Source organism: Amyelois transitella, chromosome 15, assembly GCF_032362555.1.
Source record: "Amyelois transitella isolate CPQ chromosome 15, ilAmyTran1.1, whole genome shotgun sequence".
Lineage (NCBI taxonomy): Eukaryota > Metazoa > Arthropoda > Insecta > Lepidoptera > Pyralidae > Amyelois > Amyelois transitella.
In genome coordinates, this window is record NC_083518.1 from 5,947,041 (window position 1) to 5,968,179 (window position 21,139).

Consider the following 21,139-nt stretch of genomic DNA (forward strand, 5'->3'; position numbering starts at 1 on the left):
TATCAGTTAAATATTTTTAATTATTTCTCAGTGTCACACTTGATTTCTTTTCTTAGAGTATTTACTTAAAAATATAAATTTTTATTAAGTTTTCTGTTATAAAATATTTGGAATAAAATTTACATAGTGTTTATTACTTTTTATAGCTCATTAAAACTAAATAAATAGTATGATATATTTAACAAACGAACGATTTTGTGAAGGTTTTTTGTTTACCCTTATTTTGTGTCAACCAAAAACCCATTTATTAACTCCACAGACATTTTAGACAGTCTAACATAAACTGACTGGCGGAAGAAGACACAAGACAGACCCAAATGGAAAAACTTCTTATCGGAGTCCCAGACTTATTTGGGTCGCCCTGCCACCTTGATTAATTCTGAAAAAAAATAGGAAAAATGTTATCTACATTTCATAGGAGTTGATAGTTATTAAAGTTTTACTTCTTAAAATTCTTAAAGAACATACGTTTGATATATAATTATGCAAAACAAAATTATCAGCGAACAAGTTACATGACGTTTTTACCTGACCCATACATCCCTCAGAAAAAACGAGGCCACTTTCTTAAAAAAATTTAATTAACTTGTTATTGTCACCAGACTTCTTAGTCTATTTTATAAATTTCTGTTAATACCTACTTACTTTAAAATTTGATCAGACATTCACTTGTCCCAATTTAAATGTCTTCTTTATAATTCTTTACATATTATTTTCTGTTCGTTGGTTATTTTATTATTATATCCTGCAAAGCAGTGACGAGTGGAGACGAGATGACGGGCGCCTAGGATCTAGCGCAGGGTTGCCAATGTGAACGCAATTTACAATTACAATGTACATTTTACATTATACAACGAAACACAAATAAAATAATAAAATTCATCCGTACTTTCTCCGTGTGGTTCCCGGCACCAATACAAAAAAGAATAGGACCACTCCATCTCGTTCCCATGAATGTCGTAAAAGGCGACTAAGGGATAGGCTTATAAACTTGGGATTCTTCTTTTAGGCGATGGGCTAGCAACCCATCACAATTTGAATCTCAATTCTATCATTAAGCCAAACAGCTGAATGTGGCCTATCAGTCTTTTCAAGACTGTTGGCTCTGTCTACCCCGTAAGGGATGAAGACGTGATCATATGTATGTATGTATGTATGTATGTACTTTTTTAGCGAGAATATTTTTTTAGGAACGAATTAACTCAAAACCACTGTTTAGATGAAATTTCGTACACAGCCGAAAAAACATTTTGAGTAATTATTCTATAAATGAAAAAAATCTTTAAGAGTACTATAGGTATTTATAACAATTTTCGTTTGACGAAGATACGGACAAAGGTCTAGTAAAATGTGTCAATCATGTGCTATGAATCGTTGTACCGCGGCATCTGTAATGACTGACGTTGGACGAGGATGATCGAAGACTTAGCTTTAAGTTCGAAGTGGGTTAACGATAGCCCTGAATCTCTTTCAGATAATGACGACATAAACTGATAAATAGAAAACGTGCCTCGAATGAGACGTCGCCGTTGAGCATTTTAGATTTATTGAATTTGAGACGCGGCACTTAATGTAGTGAAAAATGTTCGAATGAAATGTTAGTTACAATAAGATGTTACTTTTAACACAAATATTACATTTTAATACGTTCCCTAAAAATAAAGAATGAGGTTAATTATGGAAAATTATATTCACATATTAAAAATGCAAAAAAAAATCTGCATATAAATAAATGTGTATTGAATTTTAAAATATAATATGGCAAGCTTCGAAAAGCTCAAAGGCAGAGAGAGCCTCACCAGGCATCATTTGTTTTCTCATTACAAATAAAAAGTCTTCTCTTTTCAGTAATCACAAATAATTGGTATTTCCTCTTAAAATTCTCACCAACATACTTTCCTAAATTTGGTTCACAATAATCTACATTACCCCTGTGCATGCAAGTCAAAAGGCAAACTTAACACGTCTCGTTCAAGTTTATTATAAACTTCGAACTTGGCGGTACTTTGCGAGTACCTCTCAAATGAGACTTTGAGCCATGGGAATTGCGTTTGTATAAAGTTTCACTTACAAAAACACGTGCGCAAATATAATTTTCGCATTTATTTTATACGAGAATACGCTCGCAGTTAGATCATTTCCCTTTTTCCCGTAGGAATTATCAAAAAGGTTATTTATATTTTTTCTAAAGCCAAAACTACATTGTATCAAGTTTTTTTTTTAATCGGAGCAGTAGTTTAACTAGAAAGAACAAAAAAAGTTACTTTCGTATTTATAATATTAGTTGTTAATATAACGACCTTCCCACATCAAGTCAATAGTTTATTCGTGAAATATCAGCAAGTTATTTGTTTAAAAGAAAGTTTAATATTTTCTATTAAACAAATAAAATAGTTTTTGAATAAAATTTATAATAAAATCTGCGATTTGAAACTCATCTTACCATCACTCTCTCATCTTTGGGTGCTCCCACTTGCACCTCTTACTCGGGGCCCTGAGACCGCCTAGCGATAAATCCCTCCCGACGTTTTTTTCCGTTTTACGGTAACATCTCCCAACTCTGCAAAATCTCAGCACGTTTAAAAGTAAACAAAATGTTGTAAAACAGCGGCAACACACTAACATTATCATAACAATGCCAGCTTGTATCAAGGATTTGGTACAGCCTTTTGTGCTCAAACATTATCTTCTAAATACATACACATGGGTCTACGTAAAAGCAAATCCACTCGACTTCGTAGTAACTGAACAGCGTTTCAAAATAATCCTATTTGAATAACCAATGCAGACTTGTTACATAGCTTGAGGCTTACATTCGTTAAAGAATTTTCCTTGCCAAGAAAAATGAAAATGTAAAATGATAATTTCTGATTTATGTTAACGAATAATCCTTTATTTTCGAACCATGTATGTACTCTGATCGTAGTATTATAAATAACTACAAGTCAATTCAAGAGTATCTTAAATCGACGAACTTGTGTGAAAAGAAGTATGCAGCAAGTAGAAAAATGTAAGATATTTATAAGTATATTTATAATAGCCACAACATTGTAACTTCTTCTATTGAAAAAAGTAACTATGTGCTATAGAATTACGATAATATTTATAAACATAAAATACCGTACTCATTAATTACTAGTATATTCTTTCACAATTCAAGAAAAAATAAACAGATAACCGTCAATCAGTCTTGTATGTATCACAATAAAAAAGACTCGTTGTTACGAGTATCTTTTAACTGTTTTAATAACCGGTAGCATTTGTTATCTTGATAAAACGTAATAACCACTAAATTGAATTTAACCTTAACGACATATTCAAGAGCATTTCCCTAAGTTGATAGGCACGTTTTCTTTAAGATAGAATCATATAAAGTAATAGGATGCTGATCTTCCGTAGGATATTCCTTTTTATGTTAACGCTTCTAATCTCAGAATAATATCGACGTCCTAATCACAATTTACCAGTAGCTAGTGTTATCTGGACTATCGCTTGTGACAGGAGGTTACGAAGAAAGACGTACTTCCTCATTTAATACATACATATAACCACCTATATATCCCTTGCGAGGTAAACAGAGCCAACTGTGTTGAATAGGCTGAAAGTTCACGTTCTACTGCATGCCCCATACTGTACGATATTACTGTAATTAAAATCAATGCTATAGGAGGATCTTCTCCTCGTAAATCAAGCATAACCCACAATTTGCAATAAAATTTCTTATCAAACTAACCAAGTGTCAGATTGACCCGTAATCCGCAATCCTGATTCATGGTTATCTTCATTTTAATAACATCTCGGAGCCAATAAAGCCTTAAGTGGCATCTGAAACTTTGATTCACGTCGGTGGGACGTAAAGCTGCAAGTAGGTAAACGATCTCCTTAAGATTGCAACTAACTTACCTATTTATTACATTTGCTAGCATTTACCACGCCTTTGTCGACTTGGATTTCATACGAGTATCAGAAGGGGCGGATAGAATTCGAGAAGTTTAATGTGGAAACAGCCCCACAAGAGAATTTTATTTATGGTTCATCCCACTGCGAACCTTCAAGCGTCCAAATTTGTCCATGATGATAAAGTGATTGAGTCGCACGTTTTTTTGTAAAACTTTTCTTAATTACGAGTAATTGGTCGATTGAATATTTCTTTTGCAAACTAGTCTACATTTCTGTTAAAAAAATTTCTTATACCTATAACCGATCATAAAATTTCTAACAAACAGCAAGCATATTATTCTAATAAAACGGGAATTTCAAAAGCACAAAGCAACTAATTACTTTTTCAATTTGCCAGAAATCTTTTTACGGTACTCCGCGCAGTCCATTTCTAAATTTGATGGCGATCCGTTCTCAATGGACCGAATCTATTCCTGCCTTCCCCGGGGACCTCATCAATCAGTACCTTTGTTTATTCTACTTCACAGATTAATATACAGTTTTACTTTTGTTGAGGAAAATAAGTGAAATATTATGTCTTGGGAACATCTCAATTAATAAGATTATTTTTCTTTTGGCGTGATGGGCTAGGGTCAGATTTTGTACCAGACAACCCAGATCGAAAGATATATGAAAGTTTTGTAAACGTCCAATAGACTGAAGCTTTATTGTCATTGGAGTTTAATATTCATTGGCATTTGTAAATAATACAGGTATTAGACGCGTTCGAAACGTCGACGTTTCAAATCATGTTACAATGATCCGTGGTCACCGAGTAACTGAAAACAAAAGTGAAGACTATTATTTCTTTAGAATTAATACATAAATAACTCTTAATATATTGAAAGAGAGATAATCATATTGTACGTATTGTACAATCCCTGTATGCATAGACAGAATTCACTGAGCTAATCTGTCACAATAGATTAGTCTATGTTAATCCACTTCAGGCCTTAGTGCCTTATCTCCTGAATCTAGGCTAGGGTAATACAAACGGGTTATTAATTATTAATTTAGCTAATGTATTATCACGGAATTAGTTTTAGTACTATTCGACGTCACTCTAATGAAGTTTTTCATTATGTGAATGTTGTATTACTACGTTCATCAATTCACAGCTTTTTTAGACTATGCGAGCATAATTTGTTTGTAAGGTTTTTACTTTAAGACTTTTTAGGCAAGAGCTTTTTCTCTCCAGGAAATGTCACCAGATTGATGCAAAGAGGAAGAAGGTCAGGTTTGGAACAGGTCGGCCGCAGCTCCGCCCGCGTATAGCGAAAAATTTCGTTTATTCTCGTTCCCGCGGGAATGTGAGGGACTATAAAAGGAACCTACATACCAAATTTCAAATCTCTACACCCAGCGGTTTACGATATATTAATGAGTTTATATTGGTGAACATTTATTTTCCTTTTCGTTTCATAAATTATTATAAGAATAAAGTTACGTCTTGGTTAATAAGAAAAGTTGAATATACAATGTTATAACAAAGTTTGGACAGGTACCGACAAAGAATAATTTCTGGGTTCTTTAGTTTAGACTGCCCACCGGACTAAATTATTGGATAAAACACTTTCCAGTCACATTTCTATATGATTGAGCTTTCGCCCGCGGCTCCGTCTGAGTAAAGAGTACTACTATATGTCCTTCGCTGTACTCCACATTATATGTGTGAAAAATTTCATTGAGATTGGGTCAGTGGTTTTGACGTGAGAGACGGACAAACAAACACACTTTCACGTTTAAATATTTCTTAGTATGGGATAACAGATTACGCCCGTATTTCGCTTAATACTGAATCTCATTTATTTCCCTTTTAGTAACTACTTTGAGAAATACTCTCTTACTCGACCACATAAGAATCGTATGTGGTCTAGTAAGAGAGGTTTTTGTAATCAGTCAGACAATTCCATTATGTAAGAATTGGAAGAAATAATATAATCTTCACGACGATACTTGAGGATTTTGAAACAAATCTTAATAAAATATATTTAAAAGCACGCAGTATCAGGTATACCCTTCGCTTATACCAGCTTATCATAACTCTCAGCCAGTTGCAGCCGTTCAACGCAGGATTACAGCGGTCTTCGAATTTAATAACTCTTCCACTATGCTCGGAAATGTTCATATTAAAATAAAATATTCCGGAGTTCAAGCGAAATTACTTTGATTAAAATTTAATTGTGCCATGGAAATCTCCGTTGAGCAATCACTAGTAGACGGATATCGTAAAATGACGTAAGGCAGAAGTTACAATGGAGAGCACACAATGACGTCACGCTTTTAAGGATTCGAATCGCATACTTTTCTACATCTAGCTTTAGAATGTTGCTCATTGTCGCTTGTTTTCTTTGATATGAAGAGATGAATCAGAATGAGATTCTATATTACCAACTAATTAATATAATTTTGGAATTTATCAAATAAAATTAATTTAAAAAAGTAAAGTACAGGATTTTTTTCCTAATTATTTTTGTATCAACTTGTCACCTATTTTTTAATCTCAATTCTATCATTTAGCCAATTTTTATGACTGTTGGCTCTGTCTACCCGGCAAGGGATATAGACGTTGTTATATGTATGTATGTTATTTTACTATCATTTATGGTCGGTATTGCGATCACCAATCGCCAACCTGCAGAAAGGATTCCACCAAATGACTTCCATAGAGTACTATATCCAGATTTTCCTAGGACAAATCCTAGGAAGTATCCGGTAGCTTACCCTTAAATACTATGATAAGAAGTCAAAGTGCGCCAGGATGAAATTACATTTCGCCAATTCAAATCCGTATTTATTTTAATTACGAGGTAACCCTTTTCGCAAATTCATGCCCATTTATTACACATTCATTCTAATGTCAGTTAAATCTCGTTGGGAGGACTCGGAGACATAGTTCTGTTGATTTATGTCGCAGCCACGACAGATGGCGTCCTGATAAATTAACAGACATACATACACACACGGGTCACATTCCCGGCGTCTTCGGGCGTCAATATTGAGACGGATATCGATACAAATGATATGTATGCGAATCCGATAGCTTTGAGAATAGACGGCTTCTATGAAGTTGTGTAATGTATTTCTGGTGAAAGTTATTAGTAAGTGGGAATTTATATATGAGATAAGTTTACTCCAATCTTTTTCATTTACAACACAGGCGATATCACTAACGGAGTAAGTAGATAGATTAAAATTTATCAATTTCGTTAATCAAAGCGGAGTATTACAAGTTATCTCACGTTTCGGCTAAAGTACGTGTGTAAGTGATACATGTATAACGAATTAAGCAGCTTTTACTTCTTTTACACTTACATCTTGGGATTTCAAAATTAGAGTATGAACGGTACCGAGTGGTTTTCGACACTTTAGAACAGAACCACTCCATATCTTTTTCATAGATATCGTTAAAGACGACTAAAATCAAGATTATTCATATAGGTGATGGGCTAGCAACCTGTAACTATTGGAATCTTAATTCCATCGTAAGACAGCGGATACAGCGGAACGTGGCTTTCCAGTCTTTTCAAGAATGTTGGCTCTATCTACCCCGCAAGGGATATAGATGCGACTATATGTATGTAACTATGAAGAGTAAACAATTAAGTAGATATAATTATTAGAATATACTTACCTTCACGACATCAAAACTCGTTCTACTACAATTTCCAAATTACGAGGCAAAGATTCATCTGTCAACAATATAATAAAATCATACTCATAATGAGGTAACATGTTGAAAATTAATTTTAATTCTCAATCCGAACAGTCGCATGTGAGACAAAGGTTAAGTTGGAATTGCGACCTGATACGGGGGCTCTTGGGAACATCCCCGTTATGACTGTATGTGTACCTCCTTCTGTGAAACCTCCTTTTGAATTCATTTGAATGGATAGAGTTTGTTTTTCTTTCCCTCGCTCGTATAAAACTTCATTGTTTCAAAAATTTTACTTGGGTGAAGTTTAGTTATCTAGCTGAATATGTCTATCAACATAATAGAACAAAAGACTCATTACAATTAGCTTTCATTTGCAACAGATAATTTCAAAGTAACGGCACTCTCTGTAATAGTTATTATAATTATTTTAACTTAATTGTACCAACAACGGTTGATTCTATAAAACGAAAATAGCAGTAAAGTGTAAACTATTATAAAACGCTAACACATCGCAAATATTTTCTGTGGCATACTAGGAGAAATTTTGAAATAAATCACACCTGACTTAATTCAATCCGATGTTTAATCTCTGAACATGGTTCTTGTTTAATCTGTGCACGTGAATTGATAAATAAATAAATAAACACACCAGCAACCGCAGGTGGTACGTGTCAAAACGCTCATCCATAATCCCGCCTCACACCTATAACAAGGGCAGAGGGATTACCGCCAACGTATATTGTTTACAATTTCTGGCATTATCTCACGACGCAAGAATCGTCGCTAAAATCCGATTAAAGCGACTTCACTGAGCTTGAATTAAAAAGCGGTGTGCCACGAAATTAAACTCATCAAGGTTTATTTATTTTCTGATGCCTTAATTTTCTTTATATAGAAAAGCTCCCGTGCTGGTCTACTAGCGAAGAAAGAATATAGTATATACAAGCTGCTTCTCTTCCCATGAGTGTGAAAGTCAATGAGTGGCAAAGGCTAATTAACTTCAGATTCTTCTTTTAGGAAATGGGCTAGCCAACGGTCACTCTCATTATATCGGTTCCATTAAGCCAACTGTAGACACTGTCTACCTTTGAGGTATAATAAACACGTGATTATATTAATGTATGTAGAAAAGAAAAAGGTGACTGGCATATCAATTAACGCGCGGCCGAAACTATCGGATTTCCGCTAGGCTAAAGAAGGAAATCCCCATGGAAACCCGGGCAAATATACTTCATTATAGTACAATGAACTACACATTAATCAAATTATTTGCTGTTCCGCCCGATAGTTTTCGTCATTACATACTTCACAGATTCTTGAAATATATTATATATACATATATATTATTGATACTTACACAATTTATGGCCATCATGTTTCATAATTTTTTTACCGCCGTCTTGCACATTTTCCCTATTTGCATGTTCGATCCTAGGACTTGCATCCAACATCTTCATTAGCCCGCTGTTAACTGATTTAAACGTTTTAGCCACCACGTATTTTGTATATAATTGTATTGTACATATTGAAAATCAAACATTGTACAGTCGCCTCTAAAGAAACTTGACCCTGAAGTTTTGGTCTGTATGAAAATAAGTAAATAGTACTCTTTTAAATAAACTCTATCTTTCATAGATCGACATCGGAGGTCGGGATCCCTGGACGAAGCAGCTGAAGACAGCAGTGATAATGAAGGAAGTACACCTAAGAAGAAAACTGTTATTGAAGAGCAATGGGAAAGGTCTGGTGGCTTCGAACTCACGTCCGTGGAACAAGAGACTTACGAGAAGTACTTCTACGGCACAGAACATTGGAACTACTTCACCAATGACGAAGACCTGGGGCCGGTCATATTGTCCATTAAACAAGAGACACTTAATGGAAGAGACCAATTTAGGTAAGTAACAGGTTAAAACTTTGAAAATGTTTATAAATTAGAGAAAAAATAAAATGAAATACGTCTTTTATTAGGATCTTTTAGCCCTTGAAGAAAGAAAACGAACCATAAAAAGATGTAGACGTTTATATAGTCTGATTTACTGTTGTTTCTGAAGAAACGATAAACTTGGCAGACGCTAGACTTAATTCTGTCGTGGAAAAATAACCCTGACTTATACACTAATAGCACAGAATATGTGATCATACACAAAAGGTTAATAAGCCCCAGTTCCCGGTACAGCCATGAATGATTCATTATTTTGGTCTAAAAGACTTTATAATTTAACTGTAAAAACCATAAAATATGGATTCTCTCTCTCTTTTCTCTCTCTATTTAGAGTACACCTCTAAATATCTTTAAAATTCAGATTTCTCACATCGCAAACCTTCATAATAAAATCAAAGAACAGGGATAAATTTTCGCTTTATTGTATACTTCTGTTTCAACATGAATACTCATTGAAATTATTTACGAATGTACCCAATCTCATTGACTCACGAGAAAACAGTCCGGAATGGAATTTAATTGAGAGAATTTAATTAAAATAGAATATTGAACGTCTGCCGTGACACGGAGATGCTACGGCTACGGTTAAGCAAAATATGAAATTCCATTGAAGATAATTGCCGTTGTCAGGATCAGAAGCGGGAACGTTTCATTTGGCCGGAAATAGAGATTTTTGGCTTCTTGTTATTAACGTGTCTCCAACCTTCAGACTCAATTTTTGGTCAGTTTTTATTTACACTAGAAAAAGCATATTTTTTATCTAGAAGGTTGCTTGAACTTGCTGCGCCCGCGATAGATCAAATAAACCATTCCCGTGGGAATTTCCAGATACATGGAAGACTATGTTTCACTTCGCATAATTACTTATTCATAACTAATAATTCATCATAATCAGTCCAAATGACAATAGATGAGAAAATTTACCAAATTTTATTACAAGTAAATAATAGTTAGAAGTATAATAAGCCTTGTTATGCTTCATTTATCTAAGAACATTTAAATTAAATTCTCCCGGTCTTAATAGGTTTAGACTATAGCCGAATAAAAATAGTTGATATCTTACACGGTAGGTACTACTATAATTTGAACATATTCCTATTTTTCTATTTTAAATATTCATTGGTTAATTTCCATTATTAAATCAATCTAATCAATCATATAGAATTAATATTGAATCGAAATTACTATGTACCTCCAATTTAAAATGGCACTAAACCTTTAGCAGTAAACCCGAAAAGCCCTCTATAACCTGAACATTAAAGGCACTATATTATGTTAATTGAATTCAGGAGTTTACGCCGGGGTCGCCAAAGGCCGCCTTTACTGCCCGGTTAATTATGGCCTTCGCACCTGTAAACAATCCGCAGGGTTATTCCGCTTTTAAGAAACCGTAACAGACGCGCTATTATACAAATATTCCATAGTTTGTTTAATCATTACGAACTAAGTGATAGTACATTTGAGACAATCTTTTACATTTTTCATTTGGCTATATTGGATTTAAAAGATGTTTAAGAAAAAACATGCCTGATAATAATTACGTATACGAAAAAAAAATTATCATATTTGTACGAAAAATCTTAATTAGTTCTAGAGTGCCCAACAGTAACATCTAAAATTCAATAGGTTGAATAAGACAATATACATAGGTAATGGGTTAAATATAAACAATGAGTCAAATTCTTTCACAGATTTAGAGCAAGACGGGCTTTTCAAGTCGGAAGCCCGTGTTGCTTTAAGTCACAGAAATAGACAGTTCCTCCATTATATTTGCGGCTCAATGGCAATACCAACCTGATATTATACGCTGCTGAAAACAATAATCGCTAATGCCAAAAATAGCAAGTCTGCTAAGTCTCAATACCCTGCTATTTTTAATTAAACTGCACCCTTTGTCAGTTTAAGCGTCACCATACAATTTGATTTGTTTGAGTGATTTTTTTTTTCTTGCTTGATTAGTTATTCGTCAGCCATCCGTCTATGTCTTGCCCTTAGCAGCGTAATTTTCTTTCCGTATAAGGGGAAAAATGAGACCCAATTCTTTCGTAAAAGCATTACTCACTGTTGGGATCTTCATTGCAGATTATCTCATAAAACGAATAAGATTTTTACATACATTTATGTTTGTGTAAATCAGTACATTTGTTTATCTTAAAAACAAAGTTCTAATAGACTCTTATAACTTTTGTAATTATTTTCATGGAGAATACTTTTTTCTTCACAATAACAAAGTACATACAAATAAGTTCAAACTTCAGGATGTAAAGATTATTAGGTACCTAAAATTGAAAAACCCTTTATTTGATGCCTGATAAAAAAAAAGATTGAAAAATATTAGGAAAAACATATGAAAATCTTCTGCATAATATCCAATCCATAAAAGATAAAAGGGTTATCATACCTTTAAGACGTAATGTGATCAGTTCAGAAAAGCGCGTAATATTTGGAAAATTTTATTATAACGCAAAGCATTTTTGTGACCGAACATTCCTACAGCGAGTCACCTTTTAACAAAGCCTGTAAAAGCTCGCTGTATCTCCGAGATTTACAGCCACATTCTTCCCTTTTTAGAAATATTACAACGCGAACGAAACACAATTTCAGATTTTACTTTATAAAGGGGCACCTTCACATATAAGATGTACTTTTTACGACAAACGACCTTTATCTTTTTCCATGTACGCAATGAATTCCAACTTTCGCAATTTGTGCATCTTGCTTTATAATAAATTGATTTTACATGTATAATATGAGTCATTTATTTATAAACATATCATAATATTCTTATTTAAACCTAATCTTTCTGTTACACTAATTTAGGCCAAAAGAAAATCATTTCAAATTGTTTTTTAAAGAAGAAACCTATTCGTTCATTATTTTTTCTTATAAAAGATACTCTGTGTGTAGGCTAAAACCTTGTTTGAAACAAGAAGCATATCAGAAAATAATGACTTCCAAGAATCGACGAGATATTCATAAATATTGAATTACGTGTGGGTATAACGTAATTTATGCCCTTAATCATATTACAAACTTATGACGTAGAGTTCCAAGTTTATTCATAATGACCCAAAGTCCTCACATACTAGTCTGTTAGCTATCTTAATCGAATTAACAAGCCCAAATAGGCCCACCGCAATCCTGTCCAAACTACTTACAAACAGAAACAGTGCGAATTCGTGCAGAAGCTACATCTCAATCATAGACAGAATTAAACCGTATGAGTGTACACATGACTACCCAAGTAAGCTTTTCTCAATATAAAAGGACTGTTGTTGACGCTGACTGTTTTACAGACATATTAATGCAAAGCCCAAGCCGTTAAAATTCTAGGTTCCTTACGTAGTCTTTAGGTGCACTCAGAGAGGATTTCCGTTAATAATTGGCGTAGGAACGAAAATGAACGGAATTACCTACTGCGGCGTACTCAAGTAGATCAATTTTAATATCTTTAATCACATGAAAGTTTATAACTACAGATGTAAAATGTTTCCCAATCAAGATTAATATTAACAAAGATTTCCACTCTCTCATCTCATGCTTCATGGCCCAGGGTTAACTTTGGATTGTTCTAAAAATTTCATATAACGTTGTACAATTATTATTTCAGCCACAAAGCCCTTTTCCAACTAAAACTATGTATGTGGTTGCAATCAAATTATCAAGTAATATATTTCCAATGGGCATTTCCATTATTGTCACTCGGTCCCCTCATCCTCGTAACTTCTTATTCTCAACGGAACCTCCCCAATATATCGTCAAAGTTTAAGATAGAAACTAGTCTACTGTTAAAAGTTCACTTGACTTTGTAGTTCCGTTTAAAATGCCAGAGCTTGAGCGCTTATTTAATTGATAGGTTTTAATTCCTTACTCTTTGTTAACGTGTAATACGATCAATAAAAAATAGCTTTGACTTTGATATATATCACTATATTAAATCGGATTAATATTGACTATGTTATTTTATTCATATATCTCAGCTTAACACAGAATTATAACAGTTATATTATTGTAAATATATTTTTGTCATTTAAGCTTCTTCTTCTTTTAAGAATACCTTAGCAATGGCACAACCGCATTGGATTGCACGTGTATAAAATTAATAATGTTAATGAATCCGAACTCAAACTTCAGCCCCTTCACGTTAGAAATAATTAATAAATAATGTGACGCGTCAAATCAGAACAAAAATGTTTTAAGCAAAAGGGGAACATCAGAAACTTTGAAATTTGTGTAACAATGCTGGAATTAAATATCCAGAAAATTAAGTAAGGGAGGCTTTTAAAGTTACAAGGGATAAACAATAATTAATTGTTTGAAATCTTCTTTAAATTGTGATCAAATTCGTCTTAAAGTTATACCTATATTTTATTTGACTCAACAGAAGTACCTACGTACGTACAGTACGTCTACTTTTTAATTTCTGGAGCTTTTCAGTTCAATCACTGAACTAATAGGATCATAGGTTTACTATGCACAGGTTATCAAACTTGGCTAAAGGAAGGTTTCCTACTAACTAAGCGACGAACTTGCAACCGGTCATTTGTTTTAATTTCCACAATCCCATAGCACGGTATAATACTCGTACCATGAAAAATATATGTAATCTAATCCACGTAGAAATTCATTTAGAAATCTGCTCCAATTAAATTCATTTAAATGTACTGACCCTGAACGGTAGCTAAACAAATTCGTTAAATTGTAAATTTGTAAAAAAAAAGTATTTTTTATTTAAATTTTTCAATATGTTATGTATGTTTTACTTTTTTAATTCCATTCAGCTATGTTATACATACGTTTGTCATTTTATGAGCGCTCAACTTAATTCCTAAAATCCGTACGTTCATACTCTGTCATAGGATAACTGAAACGCGAGTCAACAAAAGAATTTAATTAAAATCGGTGGATGCGGATGTTCAAATTTTCTGAATGTTTTCATGAACTCAAACAAAGCTGAAGTCTGCGGACTGCCAGTTTTGGATCCCTTTTCTTTCAGTGGTCTTGTAAAATTATTTCAACTTTGTTTCTTACTTTTATCTAACACCTGAAATTATGCATAAGTGATCGGTTCACTAGTAAGCAATAATTGTATTGAAATATTAGACATCATTTTAGAAAATTTTCCATTTATACAAACCAGTTTTCATATACCAAGTATTTAGTACTAGTCACTTCAGGCAAACTAAAACAGGCTGAACCTAGTAAATTCAGAACTCCATTAACTCGAGTCAACATTTCAAACCGCCCAACTGTTAGACATTATTATATCCGTTCTTATTTTAGATAACGTCTATTTCATTAAGCCTTTTAGACTTAGATTACTTAGGCATCACAAATGACGTTTAAGAGTTTAAACTAATCTAGTACTGATGGGATAATAACTAGTTGTTTAAGTTTTAGCGACTGTAGGCGAGCTCCAATGGCCGGAAAAAAACTTATCATGGTTTATGTAACATTGTAACAGTATAATTTAATATGGTTAATTATATAAAATAAAAATAATAATAATATGAACTTTTATCACTATCGAATCAATCTTTTTATATATAGGAATGGAAGTATAATGACTTATTTGTTAGATAAATTATACTAATCGAAATTGAACTTTATTGTGGTTACCGTAATTTTACTTACAAATTCACCGTAATGACTGTTAGCCGACGCAACTAAAAGGTGATGAATAATGCATTCTCCGAATCCTTTATTACATTAGGGAAGTGCCATTATCATGAGCTTACGGGATTATTAATTAAGATTACATATTGTTAATACTACGAAATATTGAGAGTTATTGAATTTAAGGGATGGCCGAATTTTCCAAGTAGTTATAAGCCCACTTGCTATAAAATTCCATTGAAATAAAAATAAATTATTTAGTAGAAATATTAGTTTAACTTTTTCCTTTAATTTAGTAATTTAATACTGCCAAATACTGTTCTTCCTAAAATTTTTGCACCAAATTAAGCTACCTAGTCTTTCTTATGTTTTACTTGATCTTAACGTTTCTCTAAGAGCTACGAGGAAATAAAGAATTTGGTTGATGTCAGCTGCTTTTCTTCCCGCGCAGATCCTATCGCTATAGAAGGCCTTCACTTTGATAACTTCCAAAGGCTCTGTCTTGCGTAGATAAACACTTGATACTTCTCTCGCTTGCCTGAAATATTCCAATATGAATTGGCTTAGAAACTGCTGACGTTCATACTTGTTCGATATATTTGTGACTGATGCTGTCCACTAACAAAAAAAACCAAAGGAATCGTTCACATTTCTGTTCCATTTTAAGCGCGCAATGAGAATACAATTTTTTATTATTATTACACGTTTAATCAGTAAAATGTCATCTTTTTGATGATTTTATTTATTGAAAATTGTGATAAGTTTAATTCAAACAGCTTTTCACTTCTACGAAATAAATACTCACTTTTAATTACAATCCAACCCAACAAGATCTTCGTGGTATATATAGGTCTTCAATTCAATTGTACTCATTCAAAGGTAAATTTTTAAGTCAATCTTTGGATTATTTCTTAGTTAATAAGGAAATGTCAATTGCATTTCGGCAATGAAATCGTTCTTATCATCCTACTACTATTATAAAGGCGAAAGTTTGTATGGATGTATGGATGTTTGTTACTCTTTCACGCAAAAACTACTGAACCGATTACCATGAAATGTATGTAGGTATGTAGGTATGTAGGTAGCTGAAGACCCAGAATAACACATAGGCTACTTTTTATCCCAGAGTTCCCGCGGGATTGATAGGGTTCCCATGCGGACGAAGTCGCGGGCGGCCTCTAGTGTTTCATATTTCTTTAGCCTTAATTATCAAACATTTCCCTCAGGATCCTAGTCCGAGCCATCAGCTACACGGTCCATGGCTTGATCCCGGCGTCCTGCGTGTTCGCCGACCGCTACAACCGGGAAGAGGTGGTGCGTTCCCTGGGGAAGGAGGTCAACATCAATCCTCCCCTGATGCTGGGGCAGCTGCCTGACACGCCAGAGGAACTACTCAAACTTGACCAGGTAACATAAATCCAGCTACTATTACAAATAATTTCAGCTATAACGTTCATGACTTAATCTGACAATTAAAATGAGATCGTCAGTGATAAAAAAGTTTTGTGTTCCTTGATCAACTACGGCTACATACAACGAGAAGAAAGATCCTTACTTTCGGAAAAAGTGGACATTATTTGCTTAAGAAATATTGACATGCAGTGTATTAAGGCAACACTCGCATTCTGTCATATAAGTTCATATTATTCTTGTTTTTTTCCTAAAATAAAATATTTTTATTTTGTGTTACTTCTCTTCATCTTTACTTGCTCTGCCAGTTGCTTTCAATTGCTTAATTAATCCGACTTATGACAATTTCCAATTTCCTTCCGTCATCTCATTTTTCAAAGGGCATTTGCGAAACCATGACAACAAATATAAGTATTTATTGTTCGTCGTATTATGCAGAAACTGGTACGAGAAATAACTGAAATTTCTCCTTTGCCCGGTGGAAATATGTCCGCGAAACGAGATGAACCATAGTAGATTATTTCCCGTGGGTGCATTATTTAGAAATTGAGGGTGAATCTTGAATTCAACTCTATTTTAAGATTTTCTTATTCGTAGTCTATTTGCATATATAAACTAAGGGATTCTATTATTTTATGATAAGTAAAACTAAGGACAGATAGCTAACAAGTTCGTCACATGAAAGCAAACACCAAATTTTGACGATGACTGACCCGCTGAAAGTAATCAAACTAGCCGTCTCAGTTTCTTTCAACCTGATGTCTTTGTTCCTTTTGGTTGAATCATTTTGATCTTCTCCAACCATCTCGATAATGCACTGAAAATGACACACCCAACTTTTAACTCCCTTCTTTCTGTTAGGTGTGAACACCAAGTTCAATGTGCAAAATTCTCAAACATGAAAGTCCCACGTCATTGCCCCAGCGCAATAAAACAAACAGAGGAGCGAACGCCGTCTTATCTCATACAACATTCAGCCAAGGAACTTAGGATTGCAAGCAAATTAGCAGTAAAAACCTTCTCGCCTGCTACAATTGTTTTTTCAGTTCTCAATTAGAATAAACGACGCCGCCGCTTATGCTCGTGAAACATTGATGAGGCGTTAGACCTGAGGTAACTAGGGCTGTCAAAAATAAATTCCCCTCCCGTATGTAGGCAGCCGAATGGTATATAAAGAATTTACGTTTCGCGAAAAACAGAGCGCCGGAGGTGACGGACTGTCATCGCATACACACTTAACAAGATACATTATAAATGACTTTGTTTGCTTTTACATAGGAATACCCGAATATTTGTCTTATCACCGAATATTTTTCACAAATTTAATTCAACCACTTTCATTGATAATTTTCAGATCCTGCACTTTTTGTATATTATAGAACCATGTGTTTATAATATCGCCTACGTATAAGAATAGCGGACAAAATAATGCAGAATATTACGCTTCATTCCAGTTTCATTCATTAATTAATACGAGTTCTGAAAGACCCCTAAAAGCATCCAATTAGAGGCACGTAAACAATGTTAATAATAATCCGATATTACACAACACCGAACTAGCAACCCTAGCTATACCGTCTACTTCCTTTGTCCTTGTCGCTCATTACTCGACTAATCACAGTAATGGACTAATGACAAGTTACGAACTACACTCAAACGAACTCTTCAACTTGTGTGACAACGAACCCACTTAACTAATGTTATAAGCCACAGCTTATAACATTAGTTAAGTGGGTTCATGCGAACCAATTAACATACAAATCTTGTGACATAAGATTGAAGTAATAGAAAATATCCTGAACCTCACATTTTCATTATGTATTATTAAAAGCTATAACATCAGTTTCAGATAAAGGATAGCTTGAGATTTGCTTTAGGATTGAAATTATGATATTTTGCATTAATAAGTGAGTGACATGCATTCAGCCCACCTTACCATGTAAGGATTTACCGCTTTCGGTAGTACCCTTCATATTACTAAATGTAGGTACTTATCGGAATCATGTTTTTTAATAATGATTATTTCTATTTTTTTGTACATAAATACGAGTAGGTTTGGTAAAGTGATGGTTGTCGATATATATCTATATATATTATGTATATGTATATGTATGTGTAGCATGTAAAGTTATTTTGATCCACTCACGATAAACAAGCATTCATGAAACTAAAACATCACAGACAACAACTCAGCTTTTCTATAAAAGCAAAAATATTGAATAGAACCCGGTTTTTAATGCCCAAAAAAAAATATTGTTGAGGTTATGATAAAACATTATTTCAGTTAACATCTGATTAGTAATAAAAAAAATCTAAAGTTTTTTTTATTTACGAATCCATATTTTAATAAAATACCGATAATAAACCCTATCTGCATTTTAAACTATATACTGTGATGCTAGTTTGTAGAGCAATTAACTATCATGTAGTGTTAGGGAACTAATTTCAAGCGAATAGGGCTCACACCCCGTCTAGGAGCTTATACTAATTACTTATATCATAAACTAGTTAAGATGCTTCTATGAGATTGAGCCAAGATCTTCAAACATCAATGAATATTATTTAGGTATTGAAAATATATGCTCTCAGCAAAGTGCTCTCAGAGTAGAATAGACTACTTTATAATTTTTTAAAATTTTATTGACAGTAAAAACTCTTCTAGGTATTTTCACATCAAGCTTATTTTCAAAAGTTCGTGTAAAAATTGCCCTTTCGATAATATATTCATCATTTAACAAAAAATAAATTACTATATCTTATAAAACGCAAATGAACGAAACAAATCAACAAACAAAATAGGGCAATCAATAAATCTGTTAAATCAATCGTAAATTAGATAAACATTACGAATTCACGCCAGCGCCCATTAATTCGCTCCGAACCGATGCCGCCTGTGCACAACCTTTCTGTCAATTATAATTAAATTGGCAGACCCTTTTATTTTTAACTTGCCGATACTCTAAACCCCTTACAGCTCTTGAATGAAGGCAAGTTTGGATACAGTCAGATGTCCATTTTCATTAAGATCAGCTAAAGACCAGACGAGGAACTTAGAATAGCTACTCGTATTATTATACCTAGAACGCGTGTAAGATTCGTATTTACGTCTCACTCTAGTTACTAATACTCACGTCGCACTGCGAGGACATACAATAAAGTTAAGTATGAGTACGTCCCGCGTGGTTCCAGGCACCAATAAAAAAAATAAGACTACTCCATGTCGTTCCTATGAATGTCGTAAAAGCCGACTAAGGGATATGCCTAAACTTGGGATACTTCTTTTAGGCGATGGACTGGCAACCTGTCACTTTTTGAATCTTAATTCTATAATTAAGCCAAACAGCCGAATGTGAACTATCAGCCTCTTCAAGACTGTTGGCTCTGCCTGCTCTGCAAGGGATAAAGGCGTGATTATATGAATGTATAAGTACGTGCACAATTTAATAGGAGTTTTTTAGTAATTATTGGTATTGGTATTTAATACTTTCATACCGGGGGGACAGACACTACATCTTTCCACTTGCCACAACTATAACTCTCTTCACGCAAAATCTAAAGCAATATATGTACGTTTATATATATAGTTATAGGTATATATATTCAATCATCAATATATATTACTGCCTACCCCTCCGGGAAAGAGGCGTGATTTTATGTATGTATGTATCAATATACATATATTAAATCTTATTTCCAATTCTTATATTTTGTCTGTTTGTTTTATGTTGTCTGTTTTCTTTGTTCATCATACTGAGCAATCGTTACAAGAGACAAAGGGAATGATATTCACTCTGCACCATCCTTTACATTTGGAATTCACAGAAATGTTGGGTTTCACGAGTATCCACGGAGGGTAATCCCTAGTCTCCAAGCGGGAAGTTGAAATTGTTTTCGGCGCTCACGCCAGCCAAACAAATATTTTAATCACGTAGCGAGCATGTAAAGTTGGTACTGTTTCAGGAACCCATTTTGGTTTTTCCGTATACTTCAGTCAGTTTTTCCGCGTCAGTGATTGAATTTTAATACGCGATTGGCTTTCTATCTGTTGACTTACTATGAACTTTTTTCGATGTTCAAGACGAAACGAAAAGCTGTATCATCTCAAGGTGAAATAGTTTCAAAAGTTGAAATCATTGGGTGGCAACAATTTTACCAGAAGAGTTACGAAGAAATAAAAACATTTACGGGAAAGAAGGGAATACAGAAAGCTCCGCTTAACTCCACCGACAAGAGCTTGCTCATAAAAATTAGAAAAATCAATGCTTGCGCGATCATTGCATACTTACAAAAATAATATCCTAAAAATAAAAATCAACGCAGATAATTACGTTTCCGCCAGCTGTAATATTTAAGCAGGCGGCCGGCCGACCGTTAAATATTTGGTATGGCGCTGAACTTTATCCCCGGTATAAACAGTAAACCTACACTTTGTTAAATATTCCACAGGTTTAAATATGTCCGCCCACATAGGTACTGAAACCCTTACGGTGTGGCACCTAAACAAGAGGTATCTAGTAGGATCATACCGCATTTTCAGCTGTCGGCTGCACAATTGTACGGTCCATAAAACA

The 21,139-nt window shown here is 33.9% G+C and overlaps 1 protein-coding gene across 1 annotated transcript in view; it reads left to right on the forward strand.

The window, feature by feature from the left end:
• The window catches only part of LOC106138363 (uncharacterized), a 68,256-nt gene that overhangs the window by 27,726 nt on the left and 19,391 nt on the right, over positions 1-21,139 (forward strand). Inside the window, exons 7-8 of the mRNA XM_060948305.1 lie at positions 9,233-9,494; positions 16,385-16,565. Of these exons, the coding sequence (XP_060804288.1) occupies positions 9,233-9,494; positions 16,385-16,565 (443 nt within the window). The remainder of the gene's footprint in view (positions 1-9,232; positions 9,495-16,384; positions 16,566-21,139) is intronic.